The sequence below is a fragment of the Salvelinus sp. IW2-2015 genome, linkage group LG2 (assembly GCF_002910315.2).
Source record: "Salvelinus sp. IW2-2015 linkage group LG2, ASM291031v2, whole genome shotgun sequence".
Taxonomy (NCBI): Eukaryota; Metazoa; Chordata; class Actinopteri; order Salmoniformes; family Salmonidae; genus Salvelinus; species Salvelinus sp. IW2-2015.
In genome coordinates this window covers 14,741,706-14,768,160 of record NC_036839.1, presented here as the reverse complement: position 1 = coordinate 14,768,160, position 26,455 = coordinate 14,741,706, and the positions used below count along the sequence as shown (strand labels likewise).

At 42.1% G+C, this 26,455-nt stretch overlaps 1 protein-coding gene across 1 annotated transcript; it reads left to right on the top strand.

Annotated features, from left to right (window-relative positions):
- The first annotated feature begins 4,287 nt into the window (after positions 1–4,287).
- Positions 4,288–24,916, top strand: tlk1a (tousled-like kinase 1a). The gene is made up of 22 exons (XM_024003199.2): positions 4,288–4,556; positions 15,632–15,762; positions 15,929–16,000; positions 17,976–18,014; positions 18,298–18,373; positions 18,486–18,529; positions 18,778–18,873; positions 19,062–19,148; positions 19,250–19,342; positions 19,602–19,712; positions 19,834–19,970; positions 20,177–20,365; positions 20,491–20,557; positions 20,930–21,027; positions 21,329–21,410; positions 21,504–21,595; positions 21,902–21,991; positions 22,074–22,243; positions 22,356–22,491; positions 24,128–24,239; positions 24,324–24,431; positions 24,713–24,916. The coding sequence occupies exons 1-22, from the start codon at positions 4,448–4,450 to the stop codon at positions 24,881–24,883; spliced, it is 2,310 nt and encodes a 769-aa protein (XP_023858967.1). The 5' UTR covers positions 4,288–4,447; the 3' UTR covers positions 24,884–24,916.
- Positions 24,917–26,455: the final 1,539 nt, after the last annotated feature.

Sequence of the window (26,455 nt, the reverse complement as noted above, 5' to 3'; positions counted from 1 at the left end):
GTTAATCATCTGTATAATTGCAATTCTTTGGATTCACACACTTCACCCTCCCTACACCTCTGATGAATATAATAAGAAACCTGTTCGATCACCATGCACTGCAAAATCATTCTGGTTATGGATACGGAGAACATCAACACATTAACATCAACACGCCAGAGGATATACCCTTTGGACTTGGGGCTCGGCTGGGAGTATACCTCATATTTAGATTTTTTTATTCTGCTTTGCCACTAAAATCATAATAAACACTGACAACTGAAATATTTTGTTATTGTGGTTATAGTTATGCATATTATTATTAATAATATGGGAGGGGGAGTTAAAACATTTACCCAAAAAGGTTCTTCAGAAGGTTCTTAGAGGATCCATTAAAGCGGGTCTTTTGAAGAACCATGAAGTTTACAGAGGAGTATAGAGTGCAGTGATGTGTCCTATAAGGAGCTTTGGTGGCAAATCTGATGGCCGAATGGTAAGAAAAACATCTAGCCGCTCAAGAGCACCCTTACCTGCCAATCTATAAATTACGTCACCGTAATCTAGCATGGGTAGGATGGTTAGTTTGGGTTAGTTTGGCAGCTGGGGTGAAAGAGGAGTGATTACGATAGAGGAAACGAAGTCTGGATTTAACTTTAGCATGCAGCTTTGATATGTGCTGAGAGAAGGACAGTGTACCGTCTAGCCATAATCCCAAGTACTTGTATGAGGTGACTACCTCAAGCTCTAAACCCTCAGATGTAGTAATCACACGTGTGGGGAGAGGGGCATTCTTCTTACTAAACCACATGACCTTTGTTTTGGAGGTGTTCAGAACAAGGTTAAGGGCAGAGAAGCTTTGTTGTAGAGCGTTTAACACAAAATCCGGGGAGGGGCCAGCTGAGTATGAGACTGTATCATCTGCATATACATGGATGAGAGAGCTTCCTACTGCCTATGTTGTTGATGTAAATTGAGAAGAGTGTAGGGCCTAGGATCGAGCCTTGGGGTACAGCAGTGGCTGAGATAACAGATGTTCTGACTTTATACACTGCACTCTTTGAGAGAAGTAGTTAGCAAACCAGGTCAAAGACCCCTCAGAGACACCAATACTCGTTAGCCGGCCCACAAGAATGGAATGGTCTACCATATCAAAATCTCGGGCCAAGTCAATAAAAATAGCAGCACAACATTGCTTTGAATCAAGGGCAATGGTGACATCATTGAGGACTTTTAAGGTTGCAGTGACACATCCATAACCTGAGCGGAAACCAGATTGCATACCAGAGAGAATACTATAGACATCAAAAAAGCCAGTCAGTTGATTATTGAGTTTTTCAAACACTTTTGATTAACAGGGCCAAATAGAAATGGCCTATAACAGTTAGGATCAGCTTGATCTCCCCCTTAAAATAAAGGACGCACTGTGGCTGCCTTCCAAGCAATGGGAACCTCCCCAGAAAGGAGAGACAGGCTAAAAAAGGTCAGAGATAGGCTTGGCAATGTTAGGGGTAGCAACCTTAAAGAAGAAAGGGTCTAAACCATCTGACCCAGATGTTTTTTGGGGGTCAAGTTTAAGGAGCTCCTTTAGCACCTCAGACTCAGTGACCGCCTGCAGGGAGAAACTTTGCAGCTGGGCAGGGGAAAAAGAGGGAGGAGCATCGGGGCTAGTCACATTAGAAGGGGTGGGAGATGAGGAAATGTTGGATGGGCAAGGAGGCATAGCTGAGTCAAATATGAATTCTGACTTAATGAAGTGGTGATTGAAAAGCTCAACCATGTTCTTCTTGTCAGTAACAACCACATCATCAACTTTAAGGGACATGGGCAGCTGTGAGGAGGAGGGTTTATTCTCCAGGTCTTAAACCGTTTTCCAGAACTTCTTGGGGTTAAACCTACAGAGAGAGAACTGCTCCTTAAAGTAACTAACTTTGGCCTTCTGGATAGCCTGAGTGCACTTATTTCTCAATTGCCTGAACGAGAGCCAGTCAGCCTGAGTATGCGTGTGCAATTCTTGAGGTGGAGTAACTCTGCAAGATCACGGTCGAAACGGGCTGAACCTGTTTTTAATTCTCATTTTCTTTATGGGGGAGTGTTTGTTAACAATACCACTGAAAATATAGAAAAAGAAGGAATAAGCGTCTTCGACAGAGGGGATCAATCTGATTCTATACCAATTTACAGAGGCCAGTTCATGAAGGAAGGCTTGCTCATTAAAGTTTTTTAGCAAGCGTCTATGACAAATTAGGACAGGTCGTTTCACTGAGCAGCCATTACAAACACAGGCTGTAAAACAGTGATCACTAAGGTCATTACAGAAAACACCAGACTGATTATTTGTGAGGATAACATCGAGGAGAGTAGCCTTTTCCGGGTATTTGGAGTCATACCTTGTGGGATTGGTAATAATATGAGAAAGATTTAGGGAGTTCCATTGCTTTAAGACTTGGTCAGGTGGTTTAAGCATATCCCAGTTTAGGTCACCTAGCAGAGCAAATTCAAACTTAGTGTAAAGGGCCAGGAGAGAGTTTAGGGCAGGTAGGGTACAGGCCGGTGCTGATGGAGGACAATAACACCCAGCAACAGTCGACAAAGAGCTATTTGAAAGTTTAATGCCAAATCAAATTGTTTAGGGACAGACTTGGTGGAGACAACTGAGCACTGAAGGTGATCCTTGGTAAAGATTGCCACTCCCCCAACTTTGGAAGATCTGTCTTGCCAAAAAAGGTTATAACCAGAAAGGTTGTATTTGTATTTATTTATTTAACCTTTATTTAACTAGGCAAGTTAGTTAAGAAGAAATTCTTATTTACAATGACAGCCTAGGAACAGTGGTTTAACTGCCTTGTTCAGGGGCAGAACGACAGATTTTTACCTTGTCAGCTCAGGGATTCGATCTAGCAACCTTTCGGTTACCGGCCTAATGGTCTTACCACTAGGGTACCTGCCGCCCCAGAAAAAAGGTTAACATCAGTATTCAAAACACTCTTCCTTAACCAAGTCTCAGTAATGACCAACACATCTGTATTGGAGCTGTGAACACTTTCAGCCAGTTTGTGCCCAGTGGGATGCAACTCTTTCACCAAAGAAACGTGCTTACCAAATAGATTTTTTTCCATTAAATGTGTTCTTTATTTAGTATTAAAGATTTTTTGTAAAATATTGTGTGGTATTGAAAAAAAATGATTCAGTAGCTATTATTGTGTGCTTTTATGTTTGCTTATTTTCTAACTCCATGTAAAAAAAATAGTTTTAGGTATTTCATAGTTCTAAAAGTTCTTGGGACCTCATTTATATTTGTATAACAGATACTCAAATTCGGACTGTGGGGGATTTTATTTGGCCCCAAGTTTTTTTTATTTTTAAATGTTGGACATAAAATACTGTAAAAATACCAGCAAATCAGCTCCAAGTGATCTAATTTTGGAAATATGTTCCAAAGTATTCCCACACATAATAGAGCGATATATGTGATATTATAGCAATGTTAGCAAGGTGTGAAATGATTGTTTTAGTGAAATTTTATATATGTTATGGCTTATTGACTAGTTAAATAAAGGTTAAATAAAAAAATATAACAAAATGATTGAGGTCAATTTGCAGTCTACAAATGATTTGTAATTATGTTCCAGCCCCCTGACCATCCGCTCAAGAAAAAATTGCTGAATCTAGTAGATGATTCCTGTTATAGATGGTTATATATCAGTCCGCTAATACAGGACTAGTAAAGGCACAGTGCACTAGTTTTGTGAGAAAAAAAAGATAATACATATATATATATATAGCAGTACTTAGACATGCACACACATGATAAAATATGTAATACAAACATAGCCGCGGGAACAGCACCCTGAAAAATCTTGAAGCAAAGAATATATATATATATATATATATATATATATTATATATATATATATATATAATATAATATATATATATAATATATATATATATAGTAATTTATATACTGTATTATCAGTGAATATATATATATATATATATATATTCTTTGCTTCAAGATTTTTCAGGGTGCTGTTCCCGCGGCTATGTTTGTATTACATATTTTATCATGTGTGTGCATGTCTAAGTACTGCTGTATCAATTTCTAAATTAAATGTACACTGATAATACAGTATATAAATTACTATATTCTGGTTCACACAATTTGGATGGCTTTTTCCACTAGTGACATTTTTGCCTAGGAGCATGAACCTCGCGATAATGTTTGCACACGATGCGTGACGTTTGATGTAAGGTAGTTTATTAAGTTAATTTTACAAAGGAAACTTAAAGATCCACCGCAGAGATCTTAATGTGGTTATGTCCAAAAATGTTACATTCCAACATTTTATGAGGTTACCGATGGCACCTGGACTTCTGTCTAAATATTGCCAGGTTTTWAAAAAATCACAAGATTTCACTGCCACTGACAGCGGTGTTTGTTTGCTTTGTCGTTTCAAAAAGTAGCTTGATGAGTGTCCAAAGTAACAGTGGAAGTTTGGAGGGGACGCCATCTTGGTCCCAGATCTCCACGTCCCTTTCTCAGCAACATATCACGGCAGGGGTGAAGGCCAAGGGAGGTAAAAATAATATTATTGAAACAAAAGTATTTGCTAGTTACATGTTTTGTGTGTCGTTTTGTCGTACGTGTTAAGAGTCATCTTGAAATGAATTGCAACTGAGTAACACCGAAGCCATGGTGTGCAGCAGCCTGCTAGCTAGCCATTACAGACGAGTGTTTGCTGGTGGTGTCTTCAAATGTCCATGAGAAATAACATGTGGAACGTTAACTAGTTTTAACATTAGCCACAGTACCTAAACTACTGATACATGTGTTCTTTGTTTGCAATATAAGTGAAGATTGTAGATGTTTACATGCTGAAGTGGAGTAGTTAGCTAGTTGGCTAACCGACTACAGTACTGTAGTAGCCTATCAACACTAGAGAATTTGCTATCCAACTAAGGTAGCTAGCTAATATAGCTAGGTAGTTTAATAACTACATACTGCTAGCTAGCTGTCTCCACCGGCTAGCTACGTTGACAGCGTTAGCTAGCTAGCTATTATCGGTTGTTGAATGTTGTATTTGCTAGACAGCAAGCTAATATGTCAGATTTAAATCAGGGTCGAGAGATGACATGGTGGACCTATGGATTCAGTATTGCCAGATCTAAACGGAATTCTGTGGACTGTATGAAATGATATACAAATATATATCTCAACAACATATCATAGCTAGCTAATGCATGTCTGGCGACCCTCCTTTCCTTTGACATGAAGTCGGGATGACARCTTTTTATTGCAGTAACCAGCTAGGTACACTGTGCTGTGGAAACACAATGTACAATTGACCATATCAGATTCAGAAACTGGGGGTTATAATTGTATTGCACTCATTGACTAAATTAGGTATCCAACTATTACTATGCTAATGAGGGCACACCATGTATTTTCAATGGCTTGCGTGGACAGGACGGTGGCAATAGTTTGTAATTGGGCAGTGTATTACTTCCGACAAGTCTAGATGTTGAGGCGATGTAGCGGGCTAATGTGATGCTCATTAGCCATTACATGTTAGGTACTGTTTGGCCTAGCACGGATTATTTGACGGCCTTAAAGACATCCTCCAGTGCGTTTTTGAACATTTCCTGTTGAAAAGCGATATCCCAAGGATAAATACAGGAAAGTACACACACGAAAGGGTAAAAAAAATGTTTTTCTTTAGGCACGACTGCCAACTTCAAGGAATAGGGCATTAATGGAGTTGGTTTTATGGGAGGTTATGTCATCGGCCTCCCCTTTGCTTAAGGAGCAATAGAGAACAAAGAAAGCCCCCCTTGTGCCATGTCATGACTTACCTGGACTACCTATTGATGTGCATTTTGTTAAGTAAATCAGGTGTTAAATGATGTGGAAAGGAGACTGGCGTGCCAATGTGTATGCCACAATCATGTCTATTTTCAAATCTTCCCTCATTGATCGAGACAGGTGAGTGCGATGATATGCAGCAATTTGGGGTGGACACCCATCTGTCTCAATGAGAGAAGATATGAAATGGACAAGATGGCAGTGTACATGCTGGATACTTTCATGGAGCAAAATTATTACATTTTAACTGAGTGTTTTCTAAATTCAAACAACCCCCCCCCCCCACCTGCAATTAGACTCTGGAGCAGTGGAAACGGGTTCTCTGGCGTGATGAAGCATGCTGGAAGCCAACGGACGAATCTGGGTTTGGCGGATGCCAGAAGAAGGCTAACTGCCCCAATCCATTGTGCCAACTGTAAAGTTTGGTGGGGGAGGAATAATGGTCTGGGGCTGTTTTTCATGGTTAGGGCTACGCTATGACATTCTAGACGATTCTGTGCTATCAACTTTGTGGCAACAGTTTGGTGAAGGCCTTTTCCTGTTTCAGCATGACAATGCCCCCGTGCACAAAGCGAGGTACATACAGAAATGGTTTGTCGAGATCAGTGTGGAAGGACTGGACTGCAGAGCCCTGACCTCAAACCCATCAAACACCTTTGGGATGAATTGGAATGCCAACTGTGAGCGTGGCCTAATTGCCAAACATCAGTGCCCGACCTCACTAATGCTCGTGGCTGAATTGAAGCAAGTTCCCGCAGCAATGTTCCAACATCTAGTGGAAAGCCTTCCAGAAGAGTGGAAGCTGTTATAGCAGCAAAGGGGGGACCAACTCCATATTAATGCCCAGAATTTTGGAATGAGATGTTTGACGACCAGGTGTCCACATATGTTTGGTCATGTAATTTATTTAGAGCAAATGTTCTGTCAGCAGTGAATAACTGATTTCTAGACATTGTGCTAGTTGGTCACATTCCTTAGGTGGCTATGTTTTTAGTTTGTTTGTTTGTAACCCTAACAATACTGAGTACAGTACCCCTTAGTATAGAAGGCCACTGATGTGAAGAAAGTAGACTAAACTGCATCAAAGTAGTACAATTGTCTAATGCGTACTAAACTTACTCTGTTCACTACCTAATTAGACGTTAAGACCTACATGCATGGGAAAACATTTAGTGTTGAAATATGAGTAGATTAACTGCATCCTCTAGTTAGCCTATAGTTGAGTTGTCAAAGTATTGTAACCCAGAATATATTTTCTGGTGGATTTATACAAACTGTGTACAAATTGTGCCACTTATTTTGATCCGAATCTAAGCTATAGGTGTAGTCTTATGCTAACTGGATTTTTGAATGACTGTCCAAGTATCTGTCGTCAACAGGTGGACACTATGTTGCACAGCATGGAGCTCAAATGACATCCACAGCATTCTAAGGGTTCAACCACTGGCCTGTGCAGGGGCTTGAATTTGGTTGCTTGGAATGTATTGGCTACTTATTTATGCAGAATGTCTAGGAAATCATCCCTTCTTGCCAAAGAGAGAGGGCTTACACTCCACGCTTTCCTGGCTTTTTAAAATATGAAAACGCTTGTAGATCAAGTGCGCTCAACGCAATATTATGCTTTTATTTGAAGAGGACCATAGTTTTTGTGGTGTGTTTACTACCAAGTTAATGGTGATTCGTATGAGAGCATGCACTGAGATGCTGCTGTAAAGTGAGAGCCGTGTCTAGTAGCCTGGTTCTTCAGACCATCATAAGGAAATGAAAGTGACAATCTAGATCTTGTCGATTAAGCTTTTCCAGGTTACGAGTTGGTTCAAAACAGTTAGAGGGGTGTTTTCTCTAGCACCTGTCTGTGTGCTTCATTTCAACCCTAAAATCATTAGGCTATCTGAAGTAGATAATGATATTTGGCATTTAAGTCGAGTATTATTTACTGTGTTACATCATCCTTGTTACATGACATTTCTCAAGTTACTTCATGTTGCACTGAAATATCTACTGGCAAGCCATAACATTACCGCACTCCATCACCTTAACCTCGCTTGTTTTTGTTAGGCTATATTGTAAATGATGGTTGGTTTTTCATTTTGTCACATTCTTTCAACTTTTGATTAACTATAAAATGTTATTGTTGTGCATAACTGCTGCTTATTACAATATTGGTGAAAAATACAAAATACCTTATTTCACAAGTTCCACTTGGGCAGCTGTTACATACAATTATATTAAATCAAATTCATCTTTCCAAAAGGAGATGCATAGCATTGTTGCACTGCACTGTTCTGGGTTTGTACATTGATTCTCTAGAGCCCAAGTGCACCACAGTTATTTCACCTCTACTCCACAAATGAGCTTAAGGGGCATCCATCTTGGGTGTCTTGGAACCTGCTGTGGTATCTGATCCTTTGTCCCCAGGGTGTTGTCTTTTTTCTTTCTTTTGCATATTTCACTTTAGAGAGACTGCCTGCATCTGGTGTTGCAGCATCCACAGACTGCAGATGAAAAGGAAACTCTAATATAGATTACAGGGTAGTTGACGTCATAGAATGGTAGCACGTATATGATATGAGCTATACAATTAGGCAATMAAATATTTTTCTTGCAGTGGACATTTTTGTAAGATGAACAGGAGTGTTCCGTTTCTCAGGGGAATTTMAAATTGTAGGTGAGGAAAGTGGATTGGAACGATGGGTATCCAGATGGTTCTTTTGGATTTTGATATGAAGCCAGTACAGGGAACAAATTACAATTGCCATGTCACTGGTGGCAGCACTTTAAAAACAGTAGCACTAATGAGCGATCAATGTAGGGGAACCATTATCTGGCCTAATTTTAGACAGTCTAGCTCTCGCATACATTTTTTTCAGAACAACCTATTTTGTAGTTTATTTGATAGGTTGACGTAAGGGTGTTTGATTTTAAGAGAACTGCCAGAGAAGAATTTGATGTACATGTTTTTTTCTCTGTTCCAGCTCTGATACGTTGGTGCTCTCTGTCAAAGCCAAGTGAAACAGCCAGGCCCAGGTCCCTTGGGCCTACTACACTTGTGGGAATTGTCTTGGAGACAGACCTGCATTGTTCTCCAGGCTCATATTAGACGAGGTGGAGGAACTGTCGTCTTGTCTGTGGGTGCTGTAAACCACAAGCTGGTGGGAAACCACCATGAACTGTACTGGCCAGAGTAAAGGGGCTTGTAATGTACACACTGACTGCTCCGAGGAAACCTGGTGTCTGTAAAGGATATACATCTAGGGCTTTGGCTTTATTTAGACGTTTCSTCCACCCTGTCTTTAACTTTACTGGATAGTTGAGCAGAATTCAGAAGATTTATGGCAGTACCCGAGATGTAGATTCACTTTTGACCGACATTGCATTTGGTAAGATATATGTAAATAATCAGTGTCTCTCTGGCATTAGTCCTATCTGTGCTCTGACAGAGGAAGTGTTGCAGCAGACATGATGCACTGACTGAACAGGTGTTAAGAGACCTCARAGCCCTTTGTTGATACAAAATGGAGCGCTTGTTAGAGAAAGGCCATGTCAGCGTCCAATCCTATTCTCTGTCTAGGATGTAGCCTACTAGTTTAAATCCTTGTTTACATGTGAAATGATAAAGATCTAGCATAGGCTATTATCGAAACTCATACACTACATGACCCAAAAGTATGTGGACAGCTGCTTGTCGACCGTCTCGTTCCAAAATCATGGGCATTAATATGGTGTTGGTCCCAACATTTTGCTGCTATAACAMTCTCCACTCTTCTGGGAAGGCTTTCCACTAGATGTTGGAACATTGCTGCGGGGACTTGCTTCCATTCAGCCACGAGCATTAGTGAGGTCGGGCACTGATGTTGGGCGATTAGGCCTGGCTCKCAGTCGGAGTTCCAATTCATCCCTAAAGTGTRCGACGGGGTTGAGGTCAGGGATCTGTGCAGGCCAGTCAAGTTCATCCATGACTATCTCAAACCATTTCTGTATGGACCTCGCTTTGTACACGGGGGCATTGTCATGCTGAAGGGCCTTCCCCAAACTGTTGCCACAAAGTAGGAAGCACAGAATCGTCTAGAATGTCATTGTATGCTGTAGCTTTAAGATTAAGGGGCCTAGCCCGAACCATTTATTCCTTCTCCACCAAAATTTACAGTTGGCACTATGCATTGGGGCAGGTAGCACTCTCTTGGCATTCGCAAAACCCAGATTTGTCCGTTGGCCTGCCAGATGGTGAAGCGTGGTTCATCACTCCAGAGAACGTGGTTCCACTGCTCCAGAGTCCAATGACAGCTTTACATCACTCCAGCCGACGCTTGGCATTGCACATGGTGATCTTAGGCTTGTGTGCAGCTGCTCGACCATGGAAACCCATTTCATGAAYCTCCCTACAAACAGTTKTTGTGCTGACGTGGRTTCCAGAGGCAGTTTGGAACTCTGTAGTGAGTGTTGCAACCGAGGAAAGATGACTTTTAGGTGGTTTCYTTCTGTGAGCTTGTGGCTTATCACTTTGCGAATGAGCCGTTGTTGCTCCTAGATGTTTTGACTTCACAATAACAGCACTTACAGTTGACCGGGGCAGCTCTAGCAGGGCAGAAATTTGACYAACTAACTTGTTGGAAAGGTGGCATCCTATGACTGCTACGTTGAAAGTCACTGAGCTCRTCAGTAATGCCATTCTACTGCCAATGTTTGTCTATGGAGATTGTATGGCTGTGTGCTTGATTTTATACACCTGTCCGCAACGGGTATGGTTGAAGTAGCCTAATCCAATAATTTGAAGGGCTGTCCACATACTTATATATTACACAAGTGTCTTCATATAGAGCACCTAGTGTCATGTTTGGTTTGCCTTGAACACTCACCATGCAGAATGTGGTCAGCCACGTACTGGGATTAAGCTATTTTAGTGTTTATAAAATGTTATCTTGAGTATAAATTTAGGACATTACATCTCCCTTTCTCTGTTCAGACATGAAGTAACCAGACATTTTGCCTATTAAACATTTCAGACTTCAGGAAATTGCTTTCAGCTGTTATTTTGTACGTGACAAGGGAACAATCCTCATTAGTTTTGCTTTATCACATCTTTTAGTTATAACTAAGTGGATAGCTCGTTGATAATGCCTTTTAACAGATTCTCTGCAACCTTTTATGGTTGGGGTATTCCTCAGGACAAATCTTCAAGCGTATTCTGAAGGTTTTCAGGATTCCTAGTCAATCCTGATGTTACCTTACAGTTAATCCTTAAGAGTCTAAGCTGTTACTAAGAACATTTAGTTGTTTGATTTGGAATTTTAGGACCCCTTTTAACCTCCAGGAAGAATGACAACTTTTTTACATTTTCTGACAAGCGAGTACTTATTTGGTCGTTTTCATACTGTCGTTCCCAAACATTCTGTAAATGTGAAAATTCTATAGCAATATAGTGGAAAAGCAGGCTGTGCGTTTGGACAATTAATAGACAATGGYGTAAATAAAACCTAAACATCGGCCTCGTCCAGGATGGGAGTCTACAGACCGGTGTGCCATASCCAACCAGAGCTACAGTAGGTCCTTTATGCAAATAAGCCATTTGCCACAAGGGCCAGCCATCATTCACTTTGAACTGGACTGAGCTTTTACAGGCGGTAGCAACAGTGTGACTTTAGATCAGGGGTTCTTAAACTTTTTTTAGCCTGGGACCCAAATGAGAAATTCMGTGTTTTTCCTGGGATCCAAGCTTAGGAACATATGCAACTATATGTAAATATTGGTACATTTCATTGCCCTTATGCCTAAAAAATGCAATATAGACAAAAACAAATAACAATMAAATGAAATGGCCATATAAATAGCTATTCATGTTTATTTTCCCCCATTTAAAAACGCTGACATCTGTCTAGGTTGGAWCTGTTGCTGTTTAAAATGCAATAAATAATTTTCATTCTGAACTGGAACAAACTGATAACAGAACAGACACGCAGGKTTTTTGATAGGGTTGCACTAAGTAACAGTACAGATGAGAAATGATCAGGCCTACTGTACTTCTTACTGTAGAAATTATTGTCGAAAGAAAGTCAAGGTTGGAGCTGTTGCTGTTAAAATAGTCCGTTTTTTATTTATTCTGAACTGGAATAAACTGATCCAGGCTGTATCACCTCCGGCCGTGTTTGGAAGTCTAATAGGGCTGTGCACAATTATCCCAGCGTCGTCCAGGTTTGGCCGGGGTAGGCCGTCATTGTAAATAATGATTTGTTCTTAACTGACTTGCCTAGTTAAATTGAAATTATATATTTTGTTTTAAACAAGCACACGAATGTAGACCGTTAAAACACACACACACACACACACACACACACACACAGTCCTAATTAGAGGTGTTTCAACAAGCAGGTCTATTCTGGGCTCAGTTTCTGACAGTGTATCACTGAGGTCATGCTCAGCATTGAGACTGTTTCTGAACTTGTTTAAGTAATCCAGAGTTGAGAACCCTGATTGACATAAGTATTTGGTGACAAACAGGACCAGAACATCTACTGCTTTCTCAGTAGATGTTCAGTTTAAAAATGATGAGTTGTATTTTAACAGCAACGGTTCCAACCTAGACTTGTTTTCAACAATCATTTCTACAGTAAGATGTACAGTAGGCCTGATCATTTTTCATCTGTACTGTTACTTAGCTAGCTACTGATAGGGTTGCTTGCTTTGGATGAAGCTATTAGCTATTAGCTGTGTACAAGGCCTGGGGATTGTTTGAAAGAGAAACTCACATATACTACTATGAGATAGTACTCCCTTATTTCTGCTTATCATCACCTTTTATTTAAAAAAAATGTCATATCGGTGCATCACTACTTATTTTCTTTTTTTTTACCCCCTTCTATCCCCAATTTTCGTGGTATCCAATCGCTAGTAATTACTATCTTGTCTCATCGCTACAACTCCCGTACGGGCTCGGGAGAGACGAAGGTCGAAAGCCATGCGTCCTCCGAAACACAACCCAACCAACCCAACTGCTTCTTAACACAGCGTGCATCCAACCCGGAAGCCAGCCGCACCAATGTGTCGGAGGAAACACCGTGCACCTGGCGACCTGGTTAGCGTGCACTGCGCCCGGCCTGCCACAGGAGTCGCTAGTGCGCGATGAAAAATCTACCACCCACTCAGATTTTAACAAACAAAATAGTTTTTTTTTTTCAATTACACCAACAAAACACAAAAGCAGATGAGTGTGCTTTGTAATATTCCTAAAACCATAAATGTACTACTAGTAAGATAATGTGGTATATTTAATTTCATACATTTTGTGACTGAAGTCTTCACAAAAATATTACAGTTGAGAGAAATTCACCTGCCCCTTTAAGTMCGGGAAGTTAACGTGGTAACGTGACTYGTCATATGTGCCTGTGAAATTGAGTATGACCAGTAGCAGCTTTTCTTTTTCTTCTRTTCCCTAGCAGTTGAAACTTAAACATTGATACTACAAGACCCAAAAGTATGTTGGTGTGTGTGGACAGCTACTAGTCTGTTCTGATTCCAAGTGTTATTTCATAGTTCTGATGTCTTCACTATTATTCTACAATGTAGGAAATAGTAAAAATAGATAGAAAAACTGTGGATTGAGTAGGTGTCAACTTTTGARAAATGGAAGTGAAATGCTCACTCTGTGGAGCCCTGACCACCCGCCAACATGGCTGGTGTTAATTMTAGGCCCTGAAAGCTGTGATCCCTTATTGATGTCATTTGGTAAATCCACTTCAACCAGTGTAGATGAAGGGGAGGAGACTGGTCAAAAGAAAGATTTTTGAATCCTAGAGACATGAATTGTGTATGTGTGCCATTCAGAAGGTGAATGGGGAAGACAAAATATTTAATTGCATTTGAACTGGGTATCGTAATAGGTGCCAGATGCACTGTTTTTCCTAATGTTTGGTATACTTCCATTCATTTTTTTTTTTTTTTTTTTGTATGTACTGATCCCGGCCTACCTTCAGACGAGCCGTGTGAGACTCGTGGGTGTCCTAGAGCAAAACAACAGACATGTTTGTGAGATTCTCACCTTTCCATAGACGGGTCATATTAGTGTGTAGCCCAAACTGGACGCTACAAACAAGTTGGTAGTAGTCGGTACCGACTACTAGAGTAAAACCAAGAACATCGCTGTGTTAGTGAGGGGCTCATCTTTCCATTGAGTGGTCATATTAGTTAGTATGCCAAACTGTTRGGATGATATAGACGGTTTCAATTTTTCGAGGCGTCTCGTGGTCTGACAAACAGCTCGGCCACCTTCCACCGCAGATTCGAAAGGCTGCCATTCGGTGGATTGAGATGRAGCCCATGCAACAACAAAAAATMACTGATGCAGGGAGCAGTGGGAGAGGGAGAGGGAGGAGCAGCATGAAACAGCTGAGATTCAGACTTTCTCMCAGTACTGGTTTTCATATCAACTTWATTTAGTTGTCCGGAAGCCAAAGGCACAATCGTAGTCGTATGAACAACCCATCCTCGTTGTTGCATGTTTACATTTTCCCTCAAAGTTTCGAACGGAGATGTTCATCTCTGTCACATGAAACGGCTCGCATCAGATGCGTCTTTTTAGAACGGTGTCTTCCCGCAAATTGGATTTTGGCAAATGTTTGAAAATGTGTTCCAGTCTCTGCTTCATTACTATAGTTTCATGTTCAATAATATGAGAGGATAGGCTTGCTATTGTTGCATGTTTTTATTTTTTAAATTTAAGCTTTTAATGAAAAATGTCACTTCCTTCCATGCATAGTATTTTCTGTTTGTCACGTCATTTTACTGTTTGGAACGAATTTAACTGTTTGTTAACCGGTTAATAGGGGTTGGTTAATCGGCAACGAAATTGGCCGAAATTTGCATCCCTTGAAGYAAATTTTGCGAGCCAGTGCTAACTAGRMTTGGCGCAATGACTGGAAGTCTATGGTACTGRATCTACTAGCATGCTAGCAGTTACCGTAGACTTCTTAATTTCGCTAACGCAATTTAGCAATTGCGCTAACGCTAGTTGGCAACTTTCTTCAAACTGCATGCAGAGACCTAAACATGGTATCCACGAGTTCATTGGACTCTGGGGAAGTAGATAAAGGGCTTCATTGCCAAAATCCTGAAGTATCCCTGTGTCTGAATTAGCTGTATACCTGGTCTCAGTTATGGTCGAAGCTTCAGATCAAGTCAATGAAATGCAACAGTTTTCAGATYGTGGTGGACTTCACTGTGCTTTCTGTAGTTTGTCTCAATTTTGTCATGAAGAAATTGTAAAAAGAGCCAGACATTCTGGTTTTCCTTTTATAGGCCTAAATGAATATGTAGATGTAAGGATACTGAGTAGGCTATACATTAAGATAGAGTTCAGTAAGGTGCAACATGAAAATTGTGATGTTACATTGCCTGTCCCAGTGACCCCCCCCCCCTTATACAAGACTGTAGAACACAAACACAACTCAAGACACTTCCATTTGGACTGCATTGCCTCAATAACATTTCACCTTCAGAACGAACACAAGGGGACAGCTGTGAGTGGGAAAAGGCTCACAAACCAGCTTTGTGAGCCTTTTCTAACAGCTGTGAAATATGAGTGACTGTAAAGCCTTTTTTGAGGCTTGGCATCCTACTCTAATGGTCACCATTCATAAAATGTCCTACTTAAACGTTTCAAATAAAGCCTGACATAGAAGTGATGATCATGATGCAGTCCGGTCTACTCTGCAGCGATGACTGAGGAATGTGAGGATGTAAGGAGGAGTAGGCAATAAGTGGTTAATATTCTGTGACGGTGTTTCTCTTCTCTTCCAGGCACCATGGAGGAGCTGCACAGCCTGGACCCCCGGAGACAGGAGCTGCTGGAGGCTCGCTTCATGGGCACGGTCACTGGCACTGGGGGCAGTACCGGGGGCAGCACTGGCAGCACCAGCGGGGGAACCAAAGTGTGTGCACTTGCCTCAAACCCCTGATCCCCATACACTTGGCTGCATGTTTTCAGCTAGTCTATTTGTCTGTTAGGCTTATTTTGTGTAACAAAAATAAAGTAAATAGTTGTCATGGTTTCTTTTCAGAAGAATGTTATGACGTACTTCTGTTTTTGATTTTCAGGGCATGATGAACAATGACTCTTCAAATCAAAGTTTTGGAAGCCTGGGGTCCTCCAGTGACAAAGAGTCAGAGGTATGTTTCTTAACATGGTGTTCTTACAGTTGTAATTAAACATTATATWATGAATCAATGTACATGTTTGTTTGAACAGGCTCTTGTCAGACAATATAACTGGTTTCCAAGGCTTTTCTGTTTTTTTTGTCTGACATTCCATCCTTTGTTTGGATTAAACCTATGTTTTGATTGGATGTTAGATGTGGGCTGGTTGGTGTGAGCAGGGAGATCCCACAGAGGGAGAGAAGCTGGACCCTCATGATCCTCTGTCACTGGTGAAAATGTCAGACGCAACCTAAGATGGAGCTAGCTCTAGAGAGAATAAAAATGTGCGGAATCTTGTTGTAATTAAACTGCCTTCTTGTGACGCATCATGCCTCTCTGTACAAACACGGTCTGTGCCAGGGCAGCCTGATCACAGGCGTCATGCTGCGTCTGTACCTCCCTCCARGCTGTTTTCCTGTGTTTGGCAGCACAGCTCTACGCTAATGAAGGCAAAACACAAATGGCTTCCAACTTGGGAGGGGCTCCAGTGTCGCAGCCTGTTTGTGTGGGGTGGTGGGCTCCAACATTGTGTGGAATAAAGAAGCCTGAACCACTGCAGTGGAGTGTGTGTGTATACTAGCAACCCGACTGTGCAGGTGACTGTCTGCTCCCTTCCCTTCTGTACAGTTTGACTGGTTTAATAAGTCACTGATGGAGGCCTATGTGTGAGCATGATCTAGGGGTGGAGAGGAGGCAGAATAAATCCTCTCTGGCCTCCTCTGCTGCTGAATCTGCACAGATGTCACCCACACAGATGCTACCATACGTCATACACTCCCTAATGATGCACTGTTGACACACTCAATCAGACTAGCACCTGTCAGCAGATTCTCTGCACAAGGCTCTGTCCTGGTCCTGGGGTTTTGCATAAATGTCACGGTTGAAGTGGGCTACTCCTTTTTGATTTAGTTTGGGTTTTCTCAGTTTAAYCATTTTAATGTTTTTCTTTTGTAGGGCAGAAAAAATCCTCATGTTATCTTGTTGGTTGGTAATTAATTAAWTTAGTTGATCATGATTATTCCTTGTTATTGGGAGATCTTGTTTTTTTTCCTCATAAGTTTATTTCCTGAAGGCTTCGTTTACACAGGCAGTCCATTTTTAACTAATTGGTKTTTTGACCAATCAAATCAGTTCTGAAAAAGATCTGTGATTGGTCAAAAGWTCAGAATTGGGCAGTGTGTGTATACTCTGTCATTGAGATTTGAATCAGACATTAGAAAAGGCTACTTAGACCACTGCGCCACCCGGGAGGCTAAGGCACTGCATCGTAGTGCTAGCTGTGCCACCAGAGATTCTGGATTCGAGCCCAGGCTCTGTCGCGGCCGGCCGCGACCGGGAGGTCCATGGGGCGACGCACAATTGGCCTAGCGTCGTCCGGGTTAGGGACGGTTTGGCCGGTAGGGATATCCTTGTCTCATCGTGCACTAGCGACTCCTGTGGCGGGCTGGGCGCAGTGCGCGCTGACCAGGTCGCTAGGTGTTGCGGTGTTTCCTCCGACATATTGGTGCGGCTGGCTTCCGGGTTGGATGCGCGCTGTGTTAAGCAGTGCGGCTTGGTTGGGTTGTGTTTCGGGGGACGCATGGCTCTCGACCTTCGTCTCTCTCGAGCCCGTACGGGAGTTGTAGCGATGAGACAAGACAGTAACTACTAACAATTGCATACCACGAAATTGGGGAGAAAAAAAAGAAAAGGCTAGTTCATCTTTGTGCCACAGTTACCTGCTGTAGTCGCTTTTCTAATCTTTATTTCTCACAGCCTGTGGCCCAAAACTGCCAACGGGCTGCATTGGCCGTAGATAAACATCCTCTCTCAACTGTTGAAATTATTTCATTAGTCTTATTAAGGTTTCCAATACAATGAATCTGTCAAAACAGGCTAATTATAAACGATATTAGTTATGTTTTTCATTACATTGAACTCATTCTCTGTACCCCTCTTGTGTTTGCAGAGCTCCGATGTGAAAAGGGGGAGCTCTCCTGCATATTCGGTAGGTACGCCATRGTATTTGGAATACTAGGCTATGTTCCCCTTCATTTGTCATCTGCTGGGCGGTAGACAGCAGTGGTCGGTCAGTTCACCTACATTCAGGAACTCCCTAGCAGGCTGTAGGTTAGGCATTTTGCTGCTGCTACAGTATATTCACAACGCTTTTGTTTTTCAAAACAGTCATTACATCCTCATCTTGACATTTCAAGGAATCAAAGTAACTGTACTTGTACAACCTACCAGATGATGGTGGTTATTGGTTAAAATCTGTTTTTTTTGGACAGACTCCTGAAAAGAAACACTCTGAATCATCCAGAGGAAGAAAAAGGAAACCTGATATCCAATCAGAGAGCAGCCAAGGTAACTTCCCTTAAGCTGTTTCTGTTATACTCCGGGTACAAATAGTCACTGCTGTATGATGGCCATAATTTATAAATGAAAGTCAATGGTAAATGTATTTTCTCTCTCACAGGGAAGTCTATCGTGCGAGGACCCAAAATTAGTGATTATTTTGATGTAAGTTACATGAGTTGGGAGCATGCTAAATGTTTTTTAAATTTAAGTTCTACTCTTAATGTCCCTGTGTGCTGGAGCACCACGTTTGGTGTTCATCTGAGAGGTGTTCTGTTTTGGAGAATATCAATGAAGCTCCATTTCACTCAGAGGCAGTAAACAGAACCTAACATAAAGGAGGCTTTCTGTGCCTCTGTTTTTGCCAAGTGGCAGGCAATGATGGCACTCACACTGGTGGCCTCTTTCTCCAGTTCCAAGGAGGGAACGGGTCCAGTCCTGTGAGAGGTCTCCCCCCAGTGATCCGCTCACCCCAGAACTCACATTCCCACACCGCGCAGGGTTCCAGTGTAAGTTACCCTATATCCACTTCAATTAATTTACCGCTTGTTGCCATTTGAAACAGAAGAAGGTAAGTATCCTTGTCCAGGCCAGAAGAGCCCAGAGCCAGACCGGCCTATTTTAAACAGTCAATGTTTATAAGTAATATTGATGGGACAATTAGATATGCAAACAATTGTTGTCCCTTGTGTTTCAGATTATGCAAAACAGCTCATCTCCTACGAGTCTGTCTTTTGGGGACCATGTGATGCATCCTAAGCAGTTAGCAGTCAAATGTGTGCAGGTGAGGATGACAACCATTAGTATGTYTATTTAGCACTTTTTGAATAACTGACATTGTGTTGGAGCATTTTTAAGAATTTGTTCTATTTGTTTTTGTTGCAGACTGACCTGACGGGGCTCAAGTTGGCTGCCCTTGAAAGTYACAAGAACCTGGACCTTGAGAAAAAAGAAGGCAGAATAGATGATTTGCTTAGGGTAAGAAAAGCTGTCTAATGAGCACAAACAAAACCTCAGCATAAACTCAATGAGGGACTTAAGAACTTTAAGTGTCAGTGATATATTACTCTGGCACAACTGAACACAGATCAATTAAAACACTGCTCGGTGTGCTGCCAGTGGACTCAAGTACATACAAAAATGCATGTTATCCATGCTAGACTGACAGTCTTAATTCTGTTTAGATGTCCTAGGTGTTAGAATTGTAATGATTAACCTAATGTGTGTTTCTCCGTAGGCAAACTGTGATCTCAGGAGACAGATAGATGAACAACAGAAATTACTTGAAAAGTACAAAGAACGCTTAAATAAATGCATCACCATGAGCAAGAAGTTGCTCATAGAAAAGGTACTTTCACTTCAAAGTGGAACGTCTAAAGCCCGGCATGTCTGGCTTTTGCATTTACGTATGAGTCATCTGGTATTGCGTATCAGTCTGTGATGTTTGACATTGTGTATATGTTGCTTAGAGCACCCAGGAAAAGCAGGCGTGCCGGGAGAAGAGTATGCAGGACAGACTACGGTTAGGCCATTTTACCACTGTACGACATGGAGCCTCCTTCACAGAGCAGTGGACAGATGGCTTTGCCTTCCAAAACCTAGTCAAGTGAGTACCTTAGACTCCAGGTCAACTTGACTTTCAACTATGGTATGGTTGGCAAGCTACATGTATTTCTCTTTCAACKAGGTATCAAAGACATCTGTAGAATTAGTACTAAAATGTATAATTTTCCTTTTTATTCTAAAGCCTTAGCCAGGGTTAAACACAAGCTTAGCGGAAATGGTATTGATTGCATATAACATTATCTGCAGACAGCAAGAGTGGATAAACCAACAGAGGGAGGAAATCGAGAAGCAGAGAAAACTCCTAGCAAAGAGGAAACCCCCATCCTCCAGCAACTCCCAAGCACCAACCACAAACTCTGAGCCAAAGCAACGCAAAACCAAGGCAGTGAACGGAGCGGAGAACGATCCCTTTCTCAAGCCCAGCCTACCTCAGCTGTGAGTGCCCTTGTCCTCCTTACTTGTGGCTAAGCCTAAACACACAAGACGCTAGATATCTATGAACATGTATGCCTGATCCTGTTGCCTTCATTAGTCGTTTATTTTGTTGGTTCATTCCAAAGGTTGACTCTAGCAGAGTACCATGAGCAGGAGGAGATTTACAAACTGCGACTCGGGCATCTCAAAAAGGTCAGTGTGTAGATGCCCAACCTGGCAGGGCCAGGCAACACGAGCTGACCTTTCATTGTTTCATGTCACATTGTTCATCAAGACAATGAAATGGGGATAAGACATCCGGATATAGAACCACTATTAGTTTGACTACCTAGAGATTCTGTGGACTTTTCTTTTCTACAAACCTTATAGTATATTGAACTATTAGTTTTCCTAGGGATTAAGCATCAGACGGATTTCCCTAGACAGACTTTCTACCACGTCAACCGTTAGTTTTTAAAATGACTTGTCAGCCTCGGTGTAGAAGTGGGTTTTGATGCGCTCCCCTCTCCTTGTAGTCAGTCCTCTGATGTTCCTTTTTATGTCTGTTTGTGTGAATCATTACAGGAAGAAGCTGAAATCCAGGCGGAGTTGGAGCGTTTGGAGAGAGTACGGAACCTTCACATTCGGGAACTTAAGAGAATAAATAATGAGGACAGTTCACAGTGAGTCTGATCACTGGAATGAATCTCTGTGACGACAACCATAGATTGTTCAGTGAGGCAGTAATGGCCATGTCATGGTGTTTTTCACAGTATGTTACAAATCATTCTGGATGTCAGTTTTCCATTCTGCAACTTGAGGTAAAATGAGCCAGTTTTTCACTGACTAGCATTTCAGTAACAAGGTCTGATTTAATGTCTTTATAGGGATTACTAGTTTTTGTGTTGGTGGAAGTCCTACCATTTGACTTCGTTTGTAATGAGTTGGTTACCTTTTTCTTCTTTTTTCTTTCTCCTGCTAAAGATTCAAAGACCATCCGACTTTGAACGAGAGGTATCTACTTCTGCATCTTCTGGGAAGAGGAGGCTTTAGTGAAGTTTACAAGGTGAGTCTATCGGAGTTTTCATGTGTCATCAGTTGCCTCTGCAAGTCTTTGTTTGAATAGACCAGTCAGAACTTTTCTGTTTGTTTATTATAGGCGTTTGACTTGATTGAGCAACGGTATGCTGCTGTGAAAATTCACCAGCTCAACAAGAACTGGAGGGAGGAGAAAAAAGAGAACTATCACAAGTATGTTCAACATTAAATAATTGCCACTTTTGCCATGTTCTGTTCATCAACACTGTGAAAAGTAAGTTTTTTAAAAGCATTGCTCTGCTTTAGATAATTTTAGAAAAGCYGAGTCAGTTTTATGAATTACTGTAACAATGGCACAGTTTTATGTGTAATTCGCTGGCTTTAAGCCTTTGGTTGTTCGAGTCCGTAAGCTTTGTGTCTGGGTTAGCCAATCAATCAGTCATACCTCCACCTCTGCGCCCCTACTGTCTTGATTCATTCATTTGGTTGCCCATTGTAACACCGCTCACCTTGTTGCAGACACGCCTGTCGAGAGTACAGAATACACAAGCAGCTGGACCACCCCAGAATCGTCAAGCTGTATGACTACTTCTCACTGGACACAGACACGTAAGTGACCCTTCCTCATTGTACTGACGATATGTTCTCATGACATCCTCTCATCACTGCCTTTTACACATTGCCCTCACAGGTTTTGCACAGTTTTGGAGTACTGTGAAGGAAATGACCTGGACTTCTACTTGAAGCAGCACAAGCTAATGTCAGAAAAGGAGGCCCGCTCCATTGTCATGCAGATTGTGAATGCTCTCCGATACCTGAACGAAATCAAGCCCCCCATCATCCACTATGACCTCAAGCCAGGTGAACAGACACACTTCACACACTGCAGGGATAGTATGATTACCTTTCCATCTGTAAAGAGATCCCATGTTCTCTGAGGCTATGTGCTCATTTGTTCTGTTCCAATTTCAAGGTAACATCCTGCTTGTGGATGGCACAGCTTGTGGGGAAATCAAAATCACAGACTTCGGTTTGTCCAAAATCATGGATGACGACAGCTACGGTGCAGATGGCATGGACCTGACCTCACAAGGAGCAGGGACCTACTGGTAGTGAACTGCCACCATATATGGATAAATATGCAGTGTGCCTTCAAAGTATTCACACCCCTTGACCTATTCCACATTTTGTTTTGGTACAGCCTGAATTCAAAATGGATTAAGTAGATATTTTTTTTCTCTCACCCATCTCATGATACCCCATAATGACGACGGTAAAACAAAGGGATTTTTTTTGCAAATTTAAATACAGAAATATGTAATTTACATAAGTATTCACACCCCTTTCCTTTGACATTCCAATTTGAGCTTGGGTGCATCCAATTTCCTTTGATCATCCTTGACATGTCATTCCAACTTGATTGGAGTCCACCGGTGGCCAAATTGTATGGACATGATTTAGAAAGAAACACACCTGTCTATGTAAGGTCCCGCAGTTGACAGTGCATGTCAGAGCAGAAATTCTACCATGAAGCCCAAAGAAATGTCAGTAGTTCTCTGAGATAGAATTGTGATGAGGCCTATATCTGGGGAAGGGTATAAAACAATTTCTAGAGTGTTAAAGGTTTCCTATTACCACAGTGGTCACCATCATTTGGGAAAAGACGACAAATATGGAACTACCAATCTCGGCCTAGAGCTGGCTGGCCAACCAAACTCAGCAACCGGGCAAGGAGGACCTTTGTCGGGGAGGTGACTAAGAACCCATTGACTACTCTGACAGAACTACAGAGTTCCTTAGCTGAGATGGGAGAACCTGAAGGACGACAGTCTCTACAGCACTTCACCAATCTGGTCTTTATGGGATACTGGCCAGACGGAAGCTACTCCTGAGAAAAAAGCACATGACAGCATGCCTGGTGTTTGCAAAATAGCACGTGTACGACTCCGAGCATAAGACAAAAGATTCTGTGGTCTGATGAGACAAATGTAACTCTTTAGCCTGAATGCAAAGTGCTGTGTCTGTGCTGTGTCAGGCACAGCTCATCACCCATCTAACACCATCCCTACCGTGAAGCATTGTGGTGGCAGCATTGGGATGCTTTTCAGCAGCAGGGACTGGGAGACTGGTAGGGATAGAGGAAATGAATCCTTGATGAGAACCTGCTTCAGAGTGCAAATTACCTTTAGATTTGCGTTCCAACAGGACAATGACTCCGAGCATACAGCCAAAGCAACACTGGAATGGTTTCAGAACAAGATTGTGAAAGTACTTGAGTGGCCCAGACTTGAATCTCATTTAAAAATGTGTGGAAACACTTGAAGATTGCTGCTCCCCATTTAACTTAACAGAGATTTAGAAAATCTGCATGGAAGAATGGGAGAAAATCCCCACATCTAGATGTACAAAGCTGATAGATCTAACCAAGGTGACGCAATGCTGTAATTGCCACCAAAGGTGCTTCTACAAAGTATTGACTCAGTAGTGTGAATACTTATGTAAATGTGATTTCTGTATTTCATTTTCAATAAGTTAGCAAAAATGTCTAAACATGTTTTCACTTTGTCATTATGGGGTATTGTGTGTAGATGGGTGAGATATATTTTGAATTCGGGCTGTAACACAACTTAAGAATAAGTCAAGGTGTACAAATACTTTCTGAAGGCTCTGTATCAGGACCAGCACATGATTTTGATGATATGATGCTAGACTTATGGACAGATTTTGTTTTGTGTTCTCTCAAAGGTACTTGCCTCCTGAGTGTTTTGTTGTTGGCAAAGAACCTCCAAAGATCTCCAACAAGGTGGACGTGTGGTCTGTTGGCATCATCTTTTTCCAGTGTTTATATGGAAGAAAAGTAAGTGTTAGAGAACTGGCTTTATCGACTAAAATAACTTATTTTCACAACACTTAACTCGTCGCCTTATTTTTTATCTTTCAGCCATTTGGTCACAATCAGTCTCAGCAGGATATCCTGCAGGAGAACACAATTCTTAAAGCAACCGAAGTTCAGTTTCCTGTCAAGCCTGTTGCCAGTAATGAAGCAAAGGTCTGTGGGAGAAGTTGTTCTGAATATTACCATCTGACTGCAACTGTCACTTCTATTTAATATTTTGGGATTGTTTTATGATTAAGCAATTCCTGTATAAACATTGCTTTTGTTGAGACCTCTAGTGTTCATATAAGAGACTGACATTACAGCCCCTTTTGAGATGCATTTCTGTCCAGCCATAAGTCATGATCGCCATCATACTCAGCGTCTTGCTCCAATGTTTCATTTAATTGGTTCTGAGTGCTGTCTTTTGAATGATGTCTCCTTTATTCCCCAAGGCCTTTATAAGGCGTTGCTTGGCATACAGGAAGGAGGACCGGTTTGATGTTCACCAACTGGGAAGGGATTCCTACCTGCTCCCTCACATGAGGAGGTCCAGCTCTTCAGGGAATCTGCAGCTGGGCGCTGGTGGCTCAGGACCTGCCTCCTCCAGCATCATCTCATACTGAGGGCCGGCTGTGCACTGACTGAGCCCTGCAGAGCCCCCCCACCCCCCCCACCCACGCCTGAGAGCCCCCCCCCCCCATCGCTCGCAGCAGCCTCTCCCACTGACTGACTGGCTGCAGCCACCACGCCTGTAGAGCCTCTCCCCCACGACTGACTGGGCTGCACCACCACGCCTGCAGAGCCCTCTCCCCACCACGCCTGCAGAGCCCTCGCCCCACCCCCACAGCTGCAGAGCCTCTCCCCCCACCATACGCCTGCAGAGCCCTCCCCCCCCCCCCCACTGACTGACTGGCCTGCACACGCCTGCAGAGCCTTCCCCCCCCACTGAACTGACTGGCTGCACCACCATGCCCTGCAGAGCCCTCTCCCCCAATCGCGCACTGCTGCACCCAAAACGCCTGCCGAGCCCCTCTCCCCCCAACTGACTGACTGGCTAACCACCACGGCCTGCAGAGCCCTCCTCCCCCACAGGAACCAGTGTGTGGGAGAGGAGCGTGCCTGCCAACCAGGCGGTGTATGGAAGGCCCTTTGGACCCTGCAGACTGAATGGTGGTTCGAACTTTCGCCTCTTGCCTGGACTGTGCTGGATTTCAAATGGGTGTTTACTAAAGACCTTATTAAATGAATGGAATGTTTAAAAGAACATTGAGTATATTACCTTGTGAAGGTTGAATAGATGCAACTGCTACAGACAGTACTTGAATAAAATGGTGACTGGACACTTCTGGTGGAAGCGCTAAGTTGGATACCTGGCAGCACGTCTGTTTCAGAAGACCTGGGGGGCCGGGGGTGATTTAACTTCTAGGAGTGGACAGTCGTTTTTTTTTTTTTTTTTTTTTGTAGGTCTTTAATGATTTCACCATCAATTTGGCTGTATGTTTTTTATTTTCAGAAAGTGTTGGGTTTTGAGTTGTTCAATTAGCCATGAGAATGTAATTTTTAGCATATGTGGGATCTGTCATTTAGGCCCAGGCAGCATACTAATGTTGAATGCACAAAATAACCAAATGTCAATGTACAGAATCCTATGCAGGAAGATTTTAATGAATTTCTTTGAGAGTACATGTATATTTGCTGTACAGAAGACGATTTTCAGATTTCGAACTGCAGCTGTACCATTCTGTACAAATGTTTAAAGGCCCAGTGCAGTGATTTTTCCCTTTGTTTTGTATACACATTACCACACTGAGGTTGGAATAATACTGTGAAATTGTGATAATTATGATGATGCCCTTTAGTTTAAGAGCTGTTTGACAAGACCACCTGAAATGTTTGCCTGTGTGGTGGGATTGAGTTTTCGCCTGCCTGCTGACATCTCCAGGCAGTAAATTAGTTTATAGATCAATAAGAAAGAGTTCCAAACCTCACTGCTAATAACAGCTAGTTTTCACTTTTTCCCTTCCCCACTCAGACCACTATCAATTCTTTGCTTCAGAAATTGCTATGTTTTGTTTCTGATCATGTTTTCTATTAAAAATCACAGTACGGTACTTATTTGTTTCCCAGAAATGACTTGATATTGAGATAAAAATGGCTGCATTGGACCTTTAACAACTTCTCTTGTACTTTATTTT